The sequence below is a fragment of the Meles meles genome, chromosome 4 (genome assembly GCF_922984935.1).
Source record: "Meles meles chromosome 4, mMelMel3.1 paternal haplotype, whole genome shotgun sequence".
NCBI lineage: Eukaryota > Metazoa > Chordata > Mammalia > Carnivora > Mustelidae > Meles > Meles meles.
This window is the reverse complement of record NC_060069.1, coordinates 32544097-32564732: the sequence shown is the minus strand read 5'-3', so window position 1 is coordinate 32564732 and position 20636 is coordinate 32544097. Positions and strand designations below refer to the sequence as shown.

General features: G+C 36.4%; 1 protein-coding gene across 8 annotated transcripts in view; it reads left to right on the top strand.

Moving 5' to 3' along the window:
• GOLGA4 (golgin A4) overlaps positions 1 to 20636 on the top strand; it is a 119669-nt gene that overhangs the window by 20319 nt on the left and 78714 nt on the right. For 3 of the 8 annotated variants that reach the window (XM_046003811.1, XM_046003810.1, XM_046003809.1), the window contains exons 3-5: positions 4135 to 4233; positions 8518 to 8583; positions 18445 to 18759. In XM_046003811.1, the coding sequence (XP_045859767.1) occupies positions 4135 to 4233; positions 8518 to 8583; positions 18445 to 18759 (480 nt within the window). The remainder of the gene's footprint in view (positions 1 to 4134; positions 4234 to 8517; positions 8584 to 18444; positions 18760 to 20636) is intronic. The other 5 variants (XM_046003815.1, XM_046003817.1, XM_046003813.1 and 2 more) reach the window with 2 other exon arrangements.

The window sequence follows — 20636 nt, the reverse complement described above, 5'->3', positions numbered from 1 at the left end:
TTCTTGTGAGTAGCAAGTGAATTCAGAAGTATGGAAATACTCATAATTTGTGTATCACATAAAAAAGATTATTATTATACAGAAATGGAAAGGCTTTTTTCTGTACCTATCAGCTCTTGGATAGCACACACGCTAAGTTTTTAATTGTGACATTGCAAGGGAAGAAATAATGAAGCGTCAGGCTGCTTTGGATTGGAATGCTTTCCCAAACTTTGAGAAAGATGTCACTTTTTTCTCCTCCTCCACCTTCTTCTTCCTCCACCTCCCCCTCTTTTTCTTCTTTCTTTTTATACCTAAGGTGGGGCTTGAATTTATAACCCTGAGATCAGGAGTTGCACACTCCACTGACTGAGCCAGCCAGGTGCCTCTATTTTTTATTCTTCTTGATCTGACACATCTTTCAGAAATAAAATAATGCTTATTTAGTTGTCTTTGTCATTCCAATTAGTTTGTACTATTCTATGACACTCTCAGCTTTTGATACATCTTAAGCACATTTTATAAATTTATTCTATTTAAGGGCTACAGGCATTGTTCTTTAGGAATTAACTGAGAAGTATCTTCAAAGTAATGGGTAAGAAATATTTCTTCTTAAGTTTGGAATTAATTTTGCCCCTAAATAGATAGACTTTCAAAGCTAGTATGCTTTTACTTTGTTAGACTTAGATTGGAAGCCACCTGTCCCTACCCTCTGTTGGTTAATGAAAGTCTTTTACCCCTGTCAAATTGTCTTGGTATCTCATAGTTTTTTCTTTTGGTCTAATGATAAGATATGAGTTATATTAATAGGCTTCCTAATACTAAGCCTAATATTAAGCTTAATTATTAATAGGCTTCCTAATATTAAGCTTCCTAATGTTGGCTTAATTGTTCATTCCTTAAATCAACTCAGCTGATCAGGTTGCATTATTATTATCCTGCTGTACTCACTTTGATAGTTACATTGTATATATTTCTCCCAACTCTATTTGTGAGAAGAGTGGTTTGTACTCTTCTTTTTGTGTTGTCTTTATCAGTTTTTATTAGTTGGGAAGCTTTCTATCTTCTCCCCCTCCTCCCTTTTTTGCCTCTTCTCCTCCATTTATTTAGGTCTCCTTTAATTTAAAAAAAATGTATGCTTTTCAGAATATAAGTTCTGTACTACTTTTGTTAAATTTATTTCCAAGTATTTTATTCTTCTGGATGTTACTGTAAACAGGATTGTTGTCTTAATTTCATTTTTGGTTTCTCATTGTCACTCTGTAGAAATAAAGTTGCTTTTTGTCAGTTGATCTTGTATCCTGCAGCTTTGCTGAACTCATTTATTAGGTTCTAATAGTTATTTAGTAGAGTATTTAGTATTTTCTATGTATAAGATGTTGTCATCTGTAAACAGAGGTAGTTTTATATCTTCTTTAATCTGGTTGCTTTTTATAACATTTTCTTCCTCGTTTCCCTGGCTAAGACCTTCACATTTAGTGCTGCAAGCCAGGAACTGAACAGGTGCCTCCAGCACTGGATGAAAAAGGTTGAGAAAAGCTTTCACTAACTGCTGCCTACAGCTCTCTGTGGCCCATTGTGAGAAGCTCCTGTCCCTAGGGGGAGGCCTCATGAGCAAGAACTGAAGCAGACTCACTTTGGCTTATTGTGACTGAGTCCGTGATAACCCCTATATTGCCATAGGACAGGAAACTCAAACTGGAGCCTAGGGAATCAGATTGACTGGATAAAGAAAGATGAGTACAGAAGGAAGGAGAAAGATAATACCTTCTTCAAAGTGAACCTGTAAATGAAAATTCTAAAGCAAATGCTAGGAAGGCAGTCAGTAAAAACAGGAATTGGAATATAAATTTATCCTAGATGAAATTCAAATTAATAGAGTAGTCTAGAAAAAACTTTAAAAACAAATATCTTTGATAAGATACATGAATTATTAATTCTCTGAAAAAGAATATAAAATTATGGGGAAAAAACAGACCAAAACAAAAGTAGATTTAGTAGGTATGAAAAAGAACCAATTAGAAATCCTTGAAGTAAAAAAAAAAAAAAATGATATAAAAACATAGAATAAAACTCAGACAAGTCCCAGTTCATGGGAAAATTGGGGTATTTAAAAAGAATACTGAGTAATTCCACTGAAAACTCAGAGAGATTAATAAGTATATATAGAGAATAAGAGACATGCAGGATAGATCAAAAGCCTTCAACAGATATCTGATGAGAGTTTTATGTATCTTCATCAGTGTTTAGACATAGAACTTTAGTCAGTGTTAGTTCAACTGATGGCTTCACCTAAGGACCACAGAAGAGGTGAATTAAGTTCTTAATAGATTTGGATTAGAATTTCAACAGAGTTTGAGAGACACGGAGTTGAGACAGAATTTGATTGAGAATATTTGGGAACTGATGTGTGTAAGATTTTCATAGGCATAGGAAGCAAATGACAAGGACAGTGAGTGGGAAGAAAGGCTCTTTAGGTTTTGAGGTAGCTGTCAATGGAAACTAATTTTGATACACTTGGCTTTTACTTGGACTAGGGGCAGGAGTGTAAATTGTTGTTTGGGCCCAGCTTCCTTTGAAATGTTTGGTTAATATGTTTTTCTGTACTGGGTATCAGCGTTTGTGTTTTTTTCAAATATACTCTTTACTATGATATTTTAAATTTTTTTGTTGTGGGACAGAGTGACTTCATTTCAAATGTTAATTTTGGAAGCGTAAGAAGAGTGAATTTGTATAGCCCTTCATTTAAAATCACATTCATTTCAAGGATGACTTTTCTGAGTTGCCAGGAGAGTTCAGATTTTCAGCAAGAGTAGAAACTTGGATAAGATGAGTGCCCAGAGCCAAACAGGCATCTAGTACGTTTTAGTACACCACTAATACTCAACTTTTAGGACCAGATGAAGAGTTAGTGGAGTCTCTGTAGTCATATCCATAACTCTACCATACTAAGATGAAAAGTGTAAGTTCTTAAGCTTGTGCAACATTTATTTTCGGATATGTTCTTTCTTATATATAATATGTAACATAATATACATTAACTGCTATGTTAATATTTGCAGAAGACTATTTTTTTTTTTTTTTTAGTTTTTGTTTTGAAATAACCATAGATCCCCAGGAGGTTTTAAAAATTTTTTTAAGGAGGACCTGTGTACCTTTTGCCCATTTTCTCCCAAAGTTTTCTTGTATAACTATTGTATGCTCTCAAAACGGGGGAGTTGACATTGGTAAACTGTGTGACATCACAGAGCTTATGCAGATTTCAGCTGTTTCGCATTGGAAAGTTCATTTTAATTATGATTTCTTCTAAATCTAATAATGATTATTAATATTTGGTGTATATAGTTTCTGAAGACTGAAGGACAGAAGAGAATACATTTAAAATAATTAGTATAATAGAATTTATCCTTAGAACTTGTATGAATTTCAGTTTCAGAAGTTTCCTTTGTACATATTGGAGAAAACTATTTTTGTTTCTAAGTGCAAAATAAATGATTATTTAAAATTTTATGTGTTTTGTCCTCACCATAAATTTCACTGCTGTCTTTTTGAATGTATAAAAATGGTCAGTATTTGTTACATTAAGGGTTAAGGGTTTGTGTTCTTTACCATGTATGGTTTTTACTGGTTAGACTCTTTTTTTTTTTTTTTTAAGATTTTATTTATTTATTTGACAGAGAGAGATCACAATAGACAGAGAGGCAGGCAGAGAGAGAGAGGGAAGGAGGCTCCCTGCTGAGCAGAGAGCCCGATGCGGGACTCAATCCCAGGACCCCGAGATCATGACCTGAGCCGAAGGCAGCGGCTCAACCCACTGAGCCACCCAGGTGCCCCCTGGTTAGACCCTTAAACCAAATCGGCAGACATGCGGTGTGTTTCTGAGGCTGTTGCATATATCGTTTGTATGCCAGTAAGCAAGTTGATTAAAGTTGGGCTTTGAGTTTCTAAACGGCTCAACTCCTCTCCATTCCTATCCTTTCCAGCAACTTGTTATTTCTGTGGGTGGAGAGATGGTAGCAGTTGTGGTGGTGCAAGGTCATTACAGTGTTGTGTATGCTGTGTGGAGAGAACACTTTGCAACATGCCCTTACTGTGATCTGTTTTTCATTATTTGTTTTATTTTTATACCTCTGCTTATTACACTGAATGAGACAGCTACTAGCCGGGATGATAGCAGAGCCTGCTTTTCTCTCTGAGTATACTATCTTTGCTTTGGATTCCTCCAAACAGCCTAAAACACAGACTGACAGTGTGGTGAGTCCTTCCACCGCTTTCTGCATTCCCTTTGTGGGGAAGCAAAGTAATTTGGTAATTCTAGAAGCAAATCTCATGCTGCTTGTCACTGATTGTCTCTCAAAGCATCTTCAGTGCTAACCCTGCTCTAAAAAATCAGAGTGAATTGCTGAATTCTGATGGCTGGTATGTTTTCTGGTAGCTTTTTAACAACAAAATAACACTATTTTCATTAATGTAGTGAAGACTACCTTCAACTTAGTGTAAACTCTAAGTTATCTCTCAAGGGAATGTTTGCACATTAACGAAACATGGTATGTATTGCTAGAAATCTGTCTTACTGTTGGTAGGAGGCCAAGAATATTTTAAGATGTGACTCACATTTTAAGAAAAAAAATTATATATAAATCCATTTGAACAACATTGAGCAGGTAGGTGGATTCTACTGTAACAAATAATTACATCTTATTTTGGGAGAGTACCAGTTTTCTATATATTAAACATCTGAAAGAAAGTAATTATCTCATTAATTTTCAGTTGACTGAATTCATACAATTTTAAATCTTGTATATAATTGCACTTTGAGAAAGTGGACTGTTTTCATATGTGTCTTATTAAGTTCTTAATTTAGGAAAACTTAGATATGTTTGATTGCCCAGTAAGGATTGTTTTTTTTTTGTTGCATTGGACACTGACTGAATTGGGATTCAGGTTTTTTTAAATGATGAGAATTGGTTTAATTTACTAAGTAGCTTGTGATGAAATTAGAACATTTCTGTAGTTAATCCATGCAGCCAGGAAAACCTTGGTCTGCATCTAGTCAGTAGCAATCCTGAATTACTTTCTGAACTTTTTTTTTTTTTTTTAAAGATTTTATTTATTTGAGAGAGAGAAATAGAATAAGTGGGGTGGGAGCAGAAGAGAGGGAGAAGCAGACTCCTTGCTGAGCAGGGAGCCCAACATGGGGCTTGATCCCAGGACCTTGGGATCATGACTTTAGCTGAAGGCAGGCACTTAACCATCTGAGCCACTCAGGCACCCTGAACCAGGTTTTAGAGAAGAAAGCAGCTGAGGGTTTTAGTGATGTCCTAGCTTGGATCTTAGGGCAAAGGATTTCTCCTTCGTTCTGGCTATAAGTGACACCTCACTATTTTCAAAACTGGTTGGAGAAGGAGACAGGAGTCCCATTTAAAGATAACTTACCACTTTCTTTAAAAACACAAAAGGATATTACATTATACTTCATGTAATAATAACAGAGACAAAAAAAAAAAAAGCTTCTCTGAGGCCCACTTCCATATACATCAAAGTAATTTAAGGACCTCTTCTGTTGTGAGAAATGCTAATGATTTTAAAATAGAGGCTTTTGAACTATTTAAAAATAATTTAAGTATACTAAAAGTCTTCCTTAGTCTTATTTGAATTTTGTTCAGATAAAGACTTGACTTTTTTCCATGTAACAAAGGAAACCATAGCATAACCTGTAATGGAATACAAATTTAGTGAGGGTCTACTTATGAGATCATCAGCTGTTGACTTCTAGCTAGTTCAGTTTTTTGCAAAATGACCCCAAATTCTAAAAATTGCTTAGTGCTCAGCAGTCAGTAAATACTTGTCAAAAGATTGAACAAAACATAATTGAAGATAAATCTGGCAGGCAATCTGTGTGTGCTTTTAAATTAAATGCATGTTAGATTAGAAGAATTTTTCTCTTGTCTTAGAATTGTCTCCAGGAGAAAGTTTTGATGACAGTTGAGTATTGACATGTGTTGAGCTTCTCTCTGGGAGAAGGACTTCAGAAGTCTTTTCATACCGAAGGAAGTAACTGCACAGGATTTGACAAGCATATACTGAACTTCTTCCACCAGTCAGGCAGAAGTCCTGGGGACCAAGATGAAAATACAGGATTCCTGCCCTCCAGGAGTTTATAGTTTAGTATGGAGACATATGCTTGAAATACAAAGGAATTAAACCTTCGTAGAAGAAAATATAGGCATAGGGAATATGAGCCCTCTGGCAAGCGTTATGAAGCTTCATTACAGAAGTTGCATTGAAAGTTAAAAGGTAAATGAGAATTTGCTGTGTAGAAATGAAGAGGGCATTTCAGGTAGTTTCAAAATCTTTAATTTTGCTTGTACAGTTTTGTAATTTAAATTTACAAGGTCATGTAACCAATGCTTTCTCTAACTGTTCTGCATTTATTTAAATATATGGTATAATACATATATTGAAATACATATGCAGGGAGGAGAGTTTTTAAATGTTAGGTAGTGTTTTTCTGATATTGTGATAGGTCAGATAATTATAGAATAGTTTTTTGTATGGACCACAATCATGTGTCAAGTAACTTAGAATATGAACTCTGTAATTACTCTTCCTCCTAATTTAAAATATTTTAGGGAATGATTTCACTTCCTTTCTCCATAATTTAACTGTTTATTAATTTTCAGTATATGGACTGAAAGACTTGTTGAACTCTATAAAGTATGTTTTTTATTTTATAGAGTATAGTGTAGTTTATTTTTAGAGTCAGCAAGCATTAATTATCATGCTACACAAATATAGCCATATATACAACTTGAAATTCTTTGAAATGGCAGAGAACAGGAAGATAAAAGTTATGTTCCCCTAACTTTTCTCCTCTATATAACTTAAAGGAAAATGTCTTAGACTGATAGAATTTGATGACTCTTTTTGTTTGTTTGTTTGCCGAGAGAGAGAGAGAGAGAACGAGCGCGCGCGTGCCCGTGCAAGCACACAAGCAGGGGGTAACGGGAGCAAAGGGAGAGGAAGAAAGAGAATCTTTTTTTTTTTTTTTTAAGATTTTATTTATTTATTTGACAGAGATGACAAGCAGGCAGAGAGGCAGGCACAGAGAGAGAGGGGGGAAGCAGGCTCCCTGCTGAGCAGAGAGCCCAATGTGGGGCTCCATCCCAGGACCCTGGGATCATGACTTGAGCTGAAGGCAGAGGCTTTAATCCACTGAGCCACCCAGGCGCCCAAGAAAGGGAATCTTAAGCAGACTCCACACCCAAAACTCTTTATATTAGAGGGAGAAGATACTTCAGTTGTTATTAGAGAAAAATCCAAACTGAAAGTGGAAATCATAGTAATAGTGGTATAAGAACTCTCTCTCATCCCCCAGTATCCTCAGTTAGTAACTCATGGCCATCTTATTGCAGTATTGTACTGCTACGCTCCTCTAGCCACCCACCCACACATGCACACCTCCCTTTCTCTGTCTCCATCTCTGTTGGGATTATTAGCAGATTTCAGAAACCTTATTCTATCTAAATGTTTTGGTATTTATTTCTAAAAGATAACAACTAAAAATATACAATACAATACATTCATCACACCTGAAAATTAATAATTTCTTAGTATCTAATACCTAACGAGAGTTCAAAAATTTGAGAACACTTGCAAAGCCGAGTGCCTTTTCCACTTATATTTAAGAATAAGTAAGGTCAGTTATTTGACCCTTCCTTGGTCCACCGTGGAAATGTATGGGAAATGTCTAATTTAACTACCAACTTACTGAAACATAGTGGCTAGTATTTGCTCTAATGCTTTGTTTAAAACTTAGAAGTTATTTTATCATGAGCTACTTGTATAGCTCTAATTTTGGTTAGTGTATTATGAATGCAGTATAGAATTTTGAATCTCAAAAAATCTCATTCGTTACCATGAAACCAATGCCAGTAAAGGGTGATCAGTAGGATGTCACTTAACTTAGAACATTCATCATACTAAGAGAATAAAACAAAAAGCTTTCATATGTGGAAGATTTTTTAATTATAAATTTTTCTGAAAATTGCCATAATAATTTCATTTAGATTGCTGGTCTCAGATGAATGAAGCATTTCCATTTCTTGTTATAAAGATGTTTTTCAGGTCTTAGCCCAAATAACTTTGAGTATTATTTGATCATAGGGAACACTTGACATTACTTCTTTTTCTGGGTAGTCATCTCCTTGAATGAGGTTTGCTAATTGATTCCCTGATGTTAGTTTTGTCATGGGGGAAAAAACTGGGGACATTATAATGGGGAGAGATATGTGATTAGTTTAAAATAAACTTTGCTACATACTAATCTTTGCTATTTAGTTACATATGTTATAGCAAAATAAATTTTCTAATACTCACCATACTAGTTTTGCCTTGCATGAAAACATTCTAATAAATGAACTAATTTTGTTTGATAAATGTGTCTAATAGGTCTTGGTACTTGGTCTTTGTTCTTCACAGTTTTAAAAGCTTGGCTTTTTGTTCCTTTTCTTTATGATGTTTCTTTGTTTTTCTTAGAATGCATCTATCCAAGCTATGAAATCTCCCGACAGTGTTAATGGAAGCGAACCAACAACTCCTCAGGTCTGTTACTAATGTTATTTTAGAAAATAGCAAGTCATTTCAGAGTGTTGGTCAATCTGTATTATTAGCACCTGGCTTTATATTTGAAATAGTGATGTCTATACATTTCATACACTATGTATGGTAAATCCAGGTTGGTTGATGCTTTCTTAGAAACAGTTTTAAATGAAAGTAGTTCATTGTATATACACCAGTTCTGTCACATGCCATTGTTACTCATTTAAAAAAATTAATGGCAGTGAAGGGAAAACTTTTTGAAAAAAGGAATCTGATTTTATAGTTGTAAAAGGTTATGGACAGTTTATGTCTAAAGACATTGAGTTACATAATTTACATAAATTTACAAATTTACATAATTTAATTGAGTTACATGAGTTACATAAAGACATTGAGTTACATAATTTGAGTTAGTAATTTAAGGTGGGGGATATGGAGGAAATGGGATTTCTCTTAAAGTTTGCATAGTATTTTTACTACTAGAAAACTTGTGTTATCTTTGATTTAAAAAAATTATTTGGGGAATACAGCTCAGGTGAATTTCTTTTGACTCTTTCCTAAAAAGAAGGAAACAAAATTCATTAAAAATGTCATAAGGGCAGCAGTGTCTGAGAGAATATTTGTTTGCTTTGGCTTTGGTAATGATATTATCATTAACCTGGCTGTTCTCAGCAGTCTCTAATGTAGGGCAAAACATTTTTAATTTGTGAATGAGCATGTATGTAGACAATTTATGAACTAAGTGATGTACGAACTAAATTACATAGACTAACCATTCTAAAGTATTGTCTAACAAATGTATGGATTAAAGCTTCCCAAATGCCATGAACAGATTCTGTGAATGAGAACCTCATTCCCTCATGGGGGCTGGTCAAGTTCCAGGCGTAGTCCAAGTCCCTGAGCTTGTTGACACTGGCTTTGCCCAGACTCCCTAGTTAATTCAAAGTCCTCTATAAATACCTCATTTTCTATAAGTGCCAGGAAGTAGGGGTAAAATATTTGGATGCACCACTCTAAATGGTGCTGGACAGATCCAGTGATCTTTAATATTATTAAAAATATTATTTAGAATGCCTATTTTCCATTTTAGAAGGGGGTTGGGGGATGGGTGAGCCTGGTGATGGGTATTAAGGAGGGCATGGATTGCATGGAGCACTGGGTGTTATACGCAAACAATGAATCAGGGAACACTACATCAAAAACTGACATAATAAAAAAAATAGAAAGTTTATATTCCTCTCTTGTAGTCCAAAAAGACTAAATACTGTCATGAATGCAAAAACTAGAATGAAGCTTTATGACACATTCAGGAGAAATTTAAATTTTCATTAAGGTGAAGAATGAGCATGCATAATGTTCAGGAAGTAAGCCCACTGAAGACTTTGAACTTTCTTAAAAATACACAACTAGGGGCACCTCGGTGGCTCAGTGGGTTAAGCCTCTGCCTTTGGCGCAGGTCTTGATCTCAGGGTCCTGGGGTCGAGCCCCACGTTTGGCTCTCTGCTCAGCAGGGAGACTGCTTCCTCCTCTCTCTCTGCCTGCCTCTCTGCCTACTTGTGATCTCTCTTTCCATCAAATAAATAAATAAAATCTTTAAAAAAAATACAACTATTTTTCTAAAAAATAATAAAGTAGTATTTATTGTTTACTGTGTGTCTGGCATTGTTAAACATTTTATATATATGATCTCTTTTGATTCTTATAACAAGGGAGATGCCTTTACTCAGAGTCCATTATTCAAACATTTTTGTAAAAGATTTTATTTATTTATTTGAGAGAGAGAGAGAGACAGAGAGATTGAAGAGAGAAAGAAAGTGCGTGCAAGCAGTGGGAGCCCCAGAAGGAGAGGAAGAAGCAGGCTCTCCACTGAGCAGAGTCTGATGCGGGGACCCTGTGATCATGACCTAAGCCAAAGGCAGATGCTTAACGCACTGAGCCACCCAGGAGCCCCTTACAGTCCATTTTTAAACACATTTCTGACAAGTTGGTTGTTGGCTGTTATTAGCAAATTGGGAATAATGTATATTCTTTTTTTTTTTTAATTTTACGTATTTATTTGACAGAGATCATAAGTAGGCAGAGAGAGAGGAGGAAGCAGGCTCCCCGCTGAGCAGAGAGCCCACTCAATCCCAGGACCCTGAGATTATGACCTGAGCCAAAGGCAGAGGCTTACCCCACTGAGCCACCCAGGGCCCCAGGAATAATGTATGTTCTTAAAGGGGGTGGAATGCTTACTATGATTGGGCATCTTGACAGCAGCAGGAAATAAGAGTTGACACCAAGGTAGAAGAGAAGAGATGGTATAAAGGAAGCCCAGGAGTTCGTAAACATAGCTGCCTGTGATCCCCTTATTACTGGCTCAGAAATCCTATGTAAATCAGTTGATTTTTGGCACATAATATAATGATTTAACAAGTGTTTACTCCTTTTTTCTTTTCATCACAGTATCTTATGAAAATTTTCAAACATACAGAGAAATAGAACTTTAAAGTGAGCATCTTTGTACCTACCACCCAGATACTGCCATTGGTACTTTACTGTACTTGATTTATCCCAAATCTGTCCCAGTATACATTCTTCTATCTAACCCCTCAATCCATTTTACGTTTTACGTTTTTGATGCATTTCAAAGTAAGTTGCAGGCCACAGTATCCTTCCCCCTAATATTTTAGCGTGTACATTATTTATCAGAGTTCAATATTTGTATTTAAGTATTAATATTTTAATTACTTTAAGAAGAGAGGAAGAATTAATTAATAAGAATTAATTCTCAAGTTAAAATACAAGTTAAATCAAATTTGTTATGGAACTGACTTGATATGGAACTGACTAGTGTCAGAGGAATAATTAGTGGTATAATTATGTATCTAGCTACTAATGACACACAGCCCACAGGTTCTATAGTAATAAGTTGTGATGAAAATTTAATTTATCTGATTAAAAGATAGTTATCTGTCTAGATTTTTTTTAGATTGAAGTATAATTGACATACAATATTCCATTAGTTTCATACTAGGTGTATATCATAGTGATTTGATATTTTTATATTAAAGTTAGGAAATGATCATCATGATTAGTCTAGTTAACAGAATCTGTCACCACACAAAGTTATTGCAGTATTATTGTGTTTCCTATGCTGTACATTACATCTGCCTGACTTCTTTCTATTGTAACTGAAAGTTTCTACCTATTAATTCTCATTATGTATTTTGTCTTGTTCCCCAGACCCCTCCCCACTCTGGCAACCAATAATTTGTTTCCTGTGTCTTTGAGTCTGTATAGTTTTATATATATTTTTTAGATTCTACAGATACGTGAAGTCATGTGACATTTGGCTTTCTTTGTCTGACTTATCTCATTTAGCATAATACCCTCTAGGTCCATCTGTGTCACAAATGGCAAGATTTCATTCTTTTTACATGGCTAAGTAAAATTTTTATGTAAATATTTCTTTAATATTCATTTTATATATATATGTTATATATATAACATATATCTTGCCTCTTCTTTATCAGTTCACCTGTTGAAGGACACTTAGATGTTCCTTCTGTATCTTGGCTAGTATAAATAATGTTGCAGTGAACATAAGGATACATATATTTCTTTGAGTTGGTGTTTTCATTTGTTTGTTTCAGATAAGTACCCAGAAGTGGGATTGGTGGATTGTGTGGTAGTTCTCTTTTCAATTTCTCCTTTTTGATGCACCTCCATACTCTTTTCCATAGTGGCTATGCCAGTTTACATTCCCACCAACAGTGCGCCAAGCTTCCCTTTTTTCCTACATCCTCATCAACACTTGCCATTTTTTGTCTTCTTGGTAATAGCTAGTCACACTACTGTGAGGGTGATATCTTGTAGTGGTTTCAATTTGCATTTCCCTAATGATTAGCGATGTTGAGTATCTTTTCACATGCCCGTTTGCCATCTGCCTGTCTTTGGAAAAATGTCTATTCAAGTCCTCTGCCCATTAAAAAAATTTTTTTTATATTGCATAAATTCTTTATATATTTTAGATATTAATCCCTTATCAAATCTACGATTTGCAAATATCTTTTATAGTTTGTAAGTTGCCTTTTCGTTTTGTTGATGGTTTCTTTCACTGTGCAAAAGCTTTTTAGTTTGATATAATCCCATTTGTTTATATTAGCTTTTGTTACCCTTGCCTGAGGATACTGGTCCAAAAAAATACTGCTAAGACTGATGTCAAAGAGCTTACTGAATTGTGTCCTTTTTTGGGGTAAATTTTATGTAAAATGAAATACAAAATCCTCAAGTGTACATTAACTGAGTTTTAACAAATGTATATGCCAAATCCATATGCTACACCCATACACAAATTATAGAACATTATCAGCACTCCAGAAAGTTCCTTTATGGTTCTTCTCCCTCCTAGAGGTAATCTCTTAGAATTTTTCCCCACCGTACAATGGATTAGTTTTGCTTGATTTGGAACTTGATATAAGTGGCCTCATGTATGTAATATGAACTGTCTTATAGAAGGCTTCTTTTACTCACCAGAGTGTTTTTGAGATTTCATTCATATTGTTGTGGTTATCAGTAGTTTGTTCCTTTTTATTCTGTGTAGGACTCCTTTGAATAGATATTGCACAGTTTATTTACCTGCTAATGGACACCTGGGCTGTTTCCAGTTTTCGACTATTAAGAATAGAACTACGAAACATTATTGTAGAAATCTTTTTGTGGTGTGTATTTTCATTTCTTCCTTTTTCTTTTTGACTGTTATGGATTGCGTACTAATACTTTATGATGATTTCTAGAATAGCATATACTGTATATATAGAATGATGTGTTTGAGACATCTCATTTTGACCAAAGCATTGAATGTTTAAATATCTCTTATTAGATCATCATCTCATTTGGATAGATTAAGACATAACTGAACAAATGTGTACTAAGCAGCAGCTTTATGGAAAGCACTGTGGCTAAGACAGATAGGGAATATGGATTCTTTTCTAAATGGGCATAAAATCTGGGTTAAGGGTGTATGTGTAGCAGAGATAGTGAAAGAAAAACTTAGTGCTTACTGCATATAATACATTATTTTAAGTATTTTCATTCATTTAATTCTTATAACAATTCTACTAGGTAGTACTGTTACTATTTCCATTTTATAGATAAGAAAAGTGAAACACAGAGGCCTTAAAACTACAAACTAGTAAGTTGTAAAGCTGCGATTCAAATCAGGGAATTTGGTTCAGAGTCTGTTTTTTTGTTTTTTTTTTTAAAGATTTACTTATTTATTTGACAGACAGAGATCACAAGTAGGCAGAGAGAGAGGAGGAAGCAGGCTCCCCGCTGAGCAGAGAGCCCGATGTGGGGCTCTATCCCAGGACCCTGGGACCATGACCTGAGCCGAAGGCAGAGGCTTTAACCCACTGAGCCACCCAGGCGCCCCTCAGAGTCTGTGTTCTTAACCACTGTGCTGTGATGTCACTGTAGTTATTCTGGGGCATAAACAATTCAGTTGTTATACCAGCATGTAAGTAACTAATGGTGAGTCAGAGTGCAGTAAGTGCTCCAGTAATGGTTCTGGTGAAAGCTAAGGCCATCAGAAAGGTTATTTCTGATGAGTGAGATCTTAGGTTTCCTAGAAGAGCTGACATTTGAGCTGAGTTTTGAAGGATGTCTGGATTTTCCTATGCAGGGAAATTATGGGCAGTGGTACAGAGGCACACAATGATGCGTTTGTTTCAGGGAGGGAAGTTGCCTGTTACGACTCAAGTTTTTGGTACGTGGAAGGGTGAATTTATGGAGAAAAAGGTTTGGGAAATGGAAACCTTGAATATAAGCTAAGGAATTTGAACTTTATATTAACTGGGAATCCAGTTTAAGAATTGGAATGAAATGGTCTGGATGGTGTTTTTGGAAGACAGTTCTGTAACAGTACAATAGGACAGATTGGGTAAGAGATTAGAGACAAGGGAACACAAGGCTGCTGCAGGTATCCAGCTGAAACAGGATAAGGGTCTGAACAAGAAGAGTGTTAGAGGAATAAAAGGAGGGGTTGAAAACGGGGTCAGATGGGAGACAGAAAGGAATTAAAAGTAACTCTGATGTTTTCATTTATTTTTGCGTGTACATTTCTCCTTCTCTGGCCCTCTTCAGTTTTTTTCAAAAATGAATTATAAATCTGTGAATGTCTTTGGTGTCAGAAACCTGACAATTGGCACCCCGGTGAGAGTTGAGTTTTCCACATATCAGAGGGCCTGAGGATTAAGGGCACGTCTCCCTTTAGCCTCTTGTCCCCCCACATCCTTGGCACTGCCTTTCACCCTCACAATTACAAGTTGGCCTCCAAGAAGTACATCTTCATTCTAGACAGGAGGAAAGACTGAAGATAAGGACGGAAGCAATATTTCTTTTTATGAAGAAAATGATACCTGTCTGGAAGGTTGTACAGTAGTGTACATTATTGGCTGGACTTTGTAACCAGCACTCCAAATCAGGTAACAGAAATTAACAGTATCCTGGAAGCCCTTATGCTCCCTTCCATTCCCTGCTCTTAACTCCCAAGGGTAACTTCTGACATCTAGGTTAATTTTGCCTGTTTTTGAAATTTAGGTAAACAGAATAAAAATGGGTACTCTTGTGTCTGTCTTCTTTTGCTTGATACTTTATTTATGAGATTTGTCTATATTGTTGTGGTTGTAAATCATTCTCATTGCTGTCTAGTATTCCATTGGTGAACAGACTGCAATTTATCCATTTGGTGATTCATAGTCATCAACAGTAGCATCAAGTTTGGGGCAATTTTGAAGAACGTTGCTATAAACTTTCTAGTTTGTCTTTTCTTGGACATATTTATTTATTTCTGTTAAGTATATATTTAGTAGCGAAATTGCTGATTCAGATTGTATACACGTGTTCAGTATTAGTAAATACTGACAGATAGTTTTCTAAAGTGGACTGCTCCACATCCTTACCAATACTTGGTATTTTCCGTAGTTTTGATGTCAGCCATTCGGTGGACGTGCAGTGGTATCTCTTGTGGCTTTAATTTGTATTTGTGAAGGTGAATGTTCTTACCTGAGTGTATTGTGACTCTGAACAAAACTGGGGTCTGGTTAAAAGAAAGAAAGGAAGATTGGGTTATTAGGTGGTAGCCAGTATATATTGTTCACCTTAAGCCAATCATGCTTCAGAATACTGCATATGTATTGACTTATTACTCCTCACAAGTACCTTGTGAGGTGAGTGTAGTTGTTATCCCCATTTTACATGTGAAGAAACAGAGTCACGGAAGGTGACTTGCTCAAGGTTGTGTTGCCAGTAAGCAATAGAGTTAAGACTTGATCCTAAGATGCCTCGTTTCATAGCCTATGCTCTTAGCTACCACATCCTTTAATCAGAAGAATCTGTCACATAAACTTGTATATGACTTTCTTATTTATAACTTTGTTTTTTATTTTAGTCTCCTTTCTCTAATATTAATGATAATTGCTAATGTTTATTGAGTATTTGCTACACTATAAGCACTTTGCATGTATTAATAACTCATTAGTCCTTGTGGCATCCATATGAGATGGTTGGTATGACTATTATCATCATATAATTATTTTTATCATCCCCATTTTACGGAGGGGGAATAAGACTAGTGAAGTGATTTGGTCAAGGTCATGTAGAAATAGTGGTGGAGCCAGGGTTTGAACTCAGGCACCCTTACTTGACAGTGCACAAGCTGAATTGCTGTACTCAAACATGTTACTTCCAAATGTGGTGGAAGTGGCAGTTATTAAGTGTATCAGCTTCTGCAAATACATGTTTTTGACATTGTTCATTAGCTTTTGGCTGACCCTAAAACAGTTATCTCTAGTGTTATTCAGACTTGCTTTACCTGTTTGTCCTAGGGCAACTTATTACCTCTGTGAAGTGAAAAGCACGTTTTGGCTTAGGTCAGAAGTGGCTAGTAATGGAATATCAGTAAAGCAGTTCTTCAAAGTTTTTGAGCATAGGGTCTATCCTCTTCCTTAAGACTTTCTCCATCTCCCCCCTCCTCCAATATACAGGTAAAACTTAGACATTATGAAAAAAAAAACAACTTAGAAAGTACAAAAAAAATGAAAATAAAAAAATCACTTAAAATTTTACCATGCAGAATCACTCACTGTTAACTTTTGGTGTTTATTCTTTTTTTTTTTAATATTTTATTTATTTATTTGACAGAGAGAAATCACAAGAGAGGCAGGCAGAGAGAGAGGAAGGGAAGCAGGCTCTCCGCTGAGCAGAGAGCCCGATATGGGACTCGATCCCAGGACCCCGAGATCATGACCTGAGCTGAAGGCAGCGGCTTAACCCACTTGGTGTTTATTCTTAATGACCTGATTCTAAGGGTGTTTGTGTGAACATAAACATATGTTTACACATATGTATGTATATTGAAAAGCACATGTAATTGCTTTAAATCTAAATTAGTTCACAGTATGCATATTGTTTTCTATATTCGTTTTTCCCATTTAATAGTATGTCTTATACCTCCCTTCATATATCATAATTTATATAATATATCCTCTAGTGGTGTACATTTGGGTTTTTTCCAGTTTTAACTATTACGAACAACCTGATAAATCTGTGTATATGAAGAGGGTGGGGCATGTTATCCCCTCTTACTTATTCCCACTTTACCTAGTACTATTACTAAATCTCTAAAATCCTTGAGTAAAATATTCTTGGTTTGATTTTTAAAATTGTATACTAAAGAGACTCTTTTTGTTTTCCTGTAATCTTTGCCCACACATGGCCTCAGTCTTCTCTGAGCATTCATTCCTGGCATTGCTGAGGTCTTGCAGGTGACCCTGTGCTGCTAATGAGAATGAATTTATTGGAAACACCTGCTAAATACTAACTGCTGTCACCTGAACAGAAATGCAGTTTAAAGCAACAGGTGGAATTATACTATTTTTCGTTGTTACTAATCAAATGAATGTGTTATTCAAATTAATTAAGATAAAGCTCTTGTTTATTACTATTTCTAACATCAGACTTATTGATCTGTGCAGAGGGACTCCAGCTGACTTTTCAGCTGTCCTCCATGATTTTTTTTTTTAAGATTTTATTTATTTATTTGACAAATCACAAGTAGGCAGAGAGGCAGGCAGAGAGAGAGGGGGAGGCAGGCTCTGAGCAGAGAGCCCAATGTGGGCCTCGATCATGATCAGATCAGATCATGACCTGAGCCGAAGGCAGAGGCTAAACCCGCTGAGCCACCCAGGTGCCCCACCTCCCTGATTTTTTAATGCTTATTTTTATTCCCAGTAGACAGAATGATAATTAGAGCAGAGCTGGATGTCACTAGTCAGCTCTACCTAGCGTTCTCTTATTGAACAAAGTGGGCTCACTAAGCATTACCCTCACCCTTCCTCCATTCCCCTCCTTTGTTGAAGGGAGTGATGAATTGGCACCTCCAAACAGACTCAAGGTAAAGCCCACTTGACTTCAGCCACACACTTCATATTATATACTCCCCTTTTAGGTTCTGGGTACGTACCACGGATACAGATAATCACTGCTTCCAAGGATCTTACAGTTAAGGGGATGAATCCTCACACCATAACTGTGATGTCAGCTGGGAAAGCATGGCATCCATCTCTTTTACAGATGTGCAGACTGAAGGAAATGACTTAGTGAGGCGTGTTCCACTGCTCCGTGACAAACCTGGGACCTATACTTGAGTGCTTTTTCAGAAGTAACCAGATGTCTCTTGTTTTTCAGAAAGCATGTATTATGTACAATGTCAAGAATATAAATTGAATTTGTTAGAACTTTTAATAGATTACTGGTGGTGATAGGAAGTACTGAAAGTTTAAATGCGCATTTTAACCAGGTTTTGTTGGGTTTTGTTTGCAGTCTGGTGACATGCAGTCTTTTGCACAGAAGCTCCAGCTCCGAGTGCCTTCCATGGAGTCTTTGTTTCGAAGTCCCCTAAAGGAATCTCTCTTCCGATCTTCTTCTAAAGAGTCTTTGGTACGAACGTCTTCCAGAGAGTCCCTGAATCGATTTGACCTGGACTGCTCTGTGGCCACCTTTGATCCATCTTCTGATATGGAGAGTGAGCCAGAAGATCCGCTCCCTAATTTAGACAGTCTCAGCAAGGAACAGTTGATTCAGTGGTTGCGAAGAATGGAACGAAGATTGAGTAGCTACAAAGGAAAATGTTCTGAGGTAGAAGCATGACTTTTTTGCCTCTATAAAGTTTTCCCATTGTTTTCTGATTCATGTTACTGTATGGCTTTTACTCTTGCGGTTGTCTAAACTGTTGATTCCCTAGATGCACTGATTAGTGAAGGGTGGGTAGTCCATGGCATTATCCAGTTAAGAGATTTTCAGGTGAACAGAAGCCCTTTGGCAAAACCTTTAGTAAAATTTTTGGAGAAGGTCATTGTAGTTTTCTGGTTTGCACATTCTATGCCCCCTTTTTCCCCCAGCCCTTATCTCCAGTGTTGCTTGGATACTCAGTGCACAGTACATCATTTTTCCTTCTCACATTCCCTCCCTTGTTCTTCCTCTTAAATGTTGTGGTTCCAAAATGACTTTTTCTGCCAGGCAGATTTCCATTACACTAATCCCTGTCACGTTTTAGGTAGTCAGATTTTCTGACACATTTGGTTCACACTCATTACATCTACATTTAAACTTTCCCTCAGATGAATCTTTAACTGCTAAACCCCTTGAGGATGACTTTGTGTGGTCGGTCTATAAGAGGTTGTAGTCCTGCCCCATCTCTCTTTTCTGTTTGTCCTCTTGGGCTGAATTGTATAAGTTGCCCTGTGTAGTTAAAATAATTTATCTTTAGGAAAGCCTTATCAAGAGCAAGTTGCCCATGAATTTTTTTTTAAAGACAATGCATAATGTTTTATTGTCTTAACAATTTGTAACCCAGCATTGCAGTTAATTTTAATTAATGAATAATAAAGTTCAAGGTTCGTATATAAAGTTGCCCATAACTTGTATTTCCAGTTATGACAACAGTATGCGTAGTTTTTCCCTGCAGCCAAAAATAACAACAGAAATCTACAAAATATTTTTTTTAAACTATAAAGTACTGACAAAATAGAAAGGAAGTATTAGGCGAAAATCTATCAGCTGACTGGATTCTAGAGATGTAAATAGCATTAAAGCCATCTATTTCATGAGGTACTTGTGGAATTGGGCAACTTTTTCCTTTAAATGTATTATTTTTTCAAAAATGATTTATTTATTTGAGAGTGAGAGAGCTGGGGGAGGGGCAGAGGGAGCGGAATCTCAGGCAGACTCCCTGCTGAGCACAGACCCTGAGGTGGGGCTTGATCTTGTGACCCTGAGATCCTGACCTGAACCAAAATCAGGAGTTAGACGCTTAATCATCTGAGCCTCCCAGGTGCCCCATTTATTTTTTATTTCTATCCATGTTAATAATCGTCCTGAATTATTTGTTGTTGTTGACTTACCCATGGCTTCTTAAGTTTAAAGCTGGGGCAGTAGTATAGTATTTAAATGCAGTGCAAGACACTGCATTTTATGTTTATAGTGCCATTGAGTTTTACACCATCTCTGTGAATTAGATATTAATTATCTCTGTTTGGTAGAAGAGGGATTAGAGAGACTCGTAGATACTTAATCATAGAGATTAAGTCATGTGCTTAAAGTCACACAAGTAGCAAGTGACAGACTGTGGATTTGATTTTAGGTCTTTCTGGTGGTTTCCACTCTTCTGTGCTGCCCCAGGTCAAGTCATGCAGCTTGGAATGAAAATAGAGCATGTATTCTTTGTCTCTGTAGTCCTTGCCACTGTAGGTAACCAGGATAACATAGTGCTATAAGTGACATCTAATTGTTGGGCTGCTCTTCCACCTGTCCTATCCAGTAATAAGAATACCTATGTTAAGGTAATAAGAGGAGGAGGATCATGGTCTTTGGCAGAACTTTTTTTCTTCTTTATTGCCGGACTCACCTTCCATTGCTGCCTGCCTCTGAACTCAAGACATCAGCAAATGTGTTTGTGGCACACAGCAACCTTCCAAGGGAAAGGCAAGGCTCAGAATAGGGAAGTACTTCTCCCC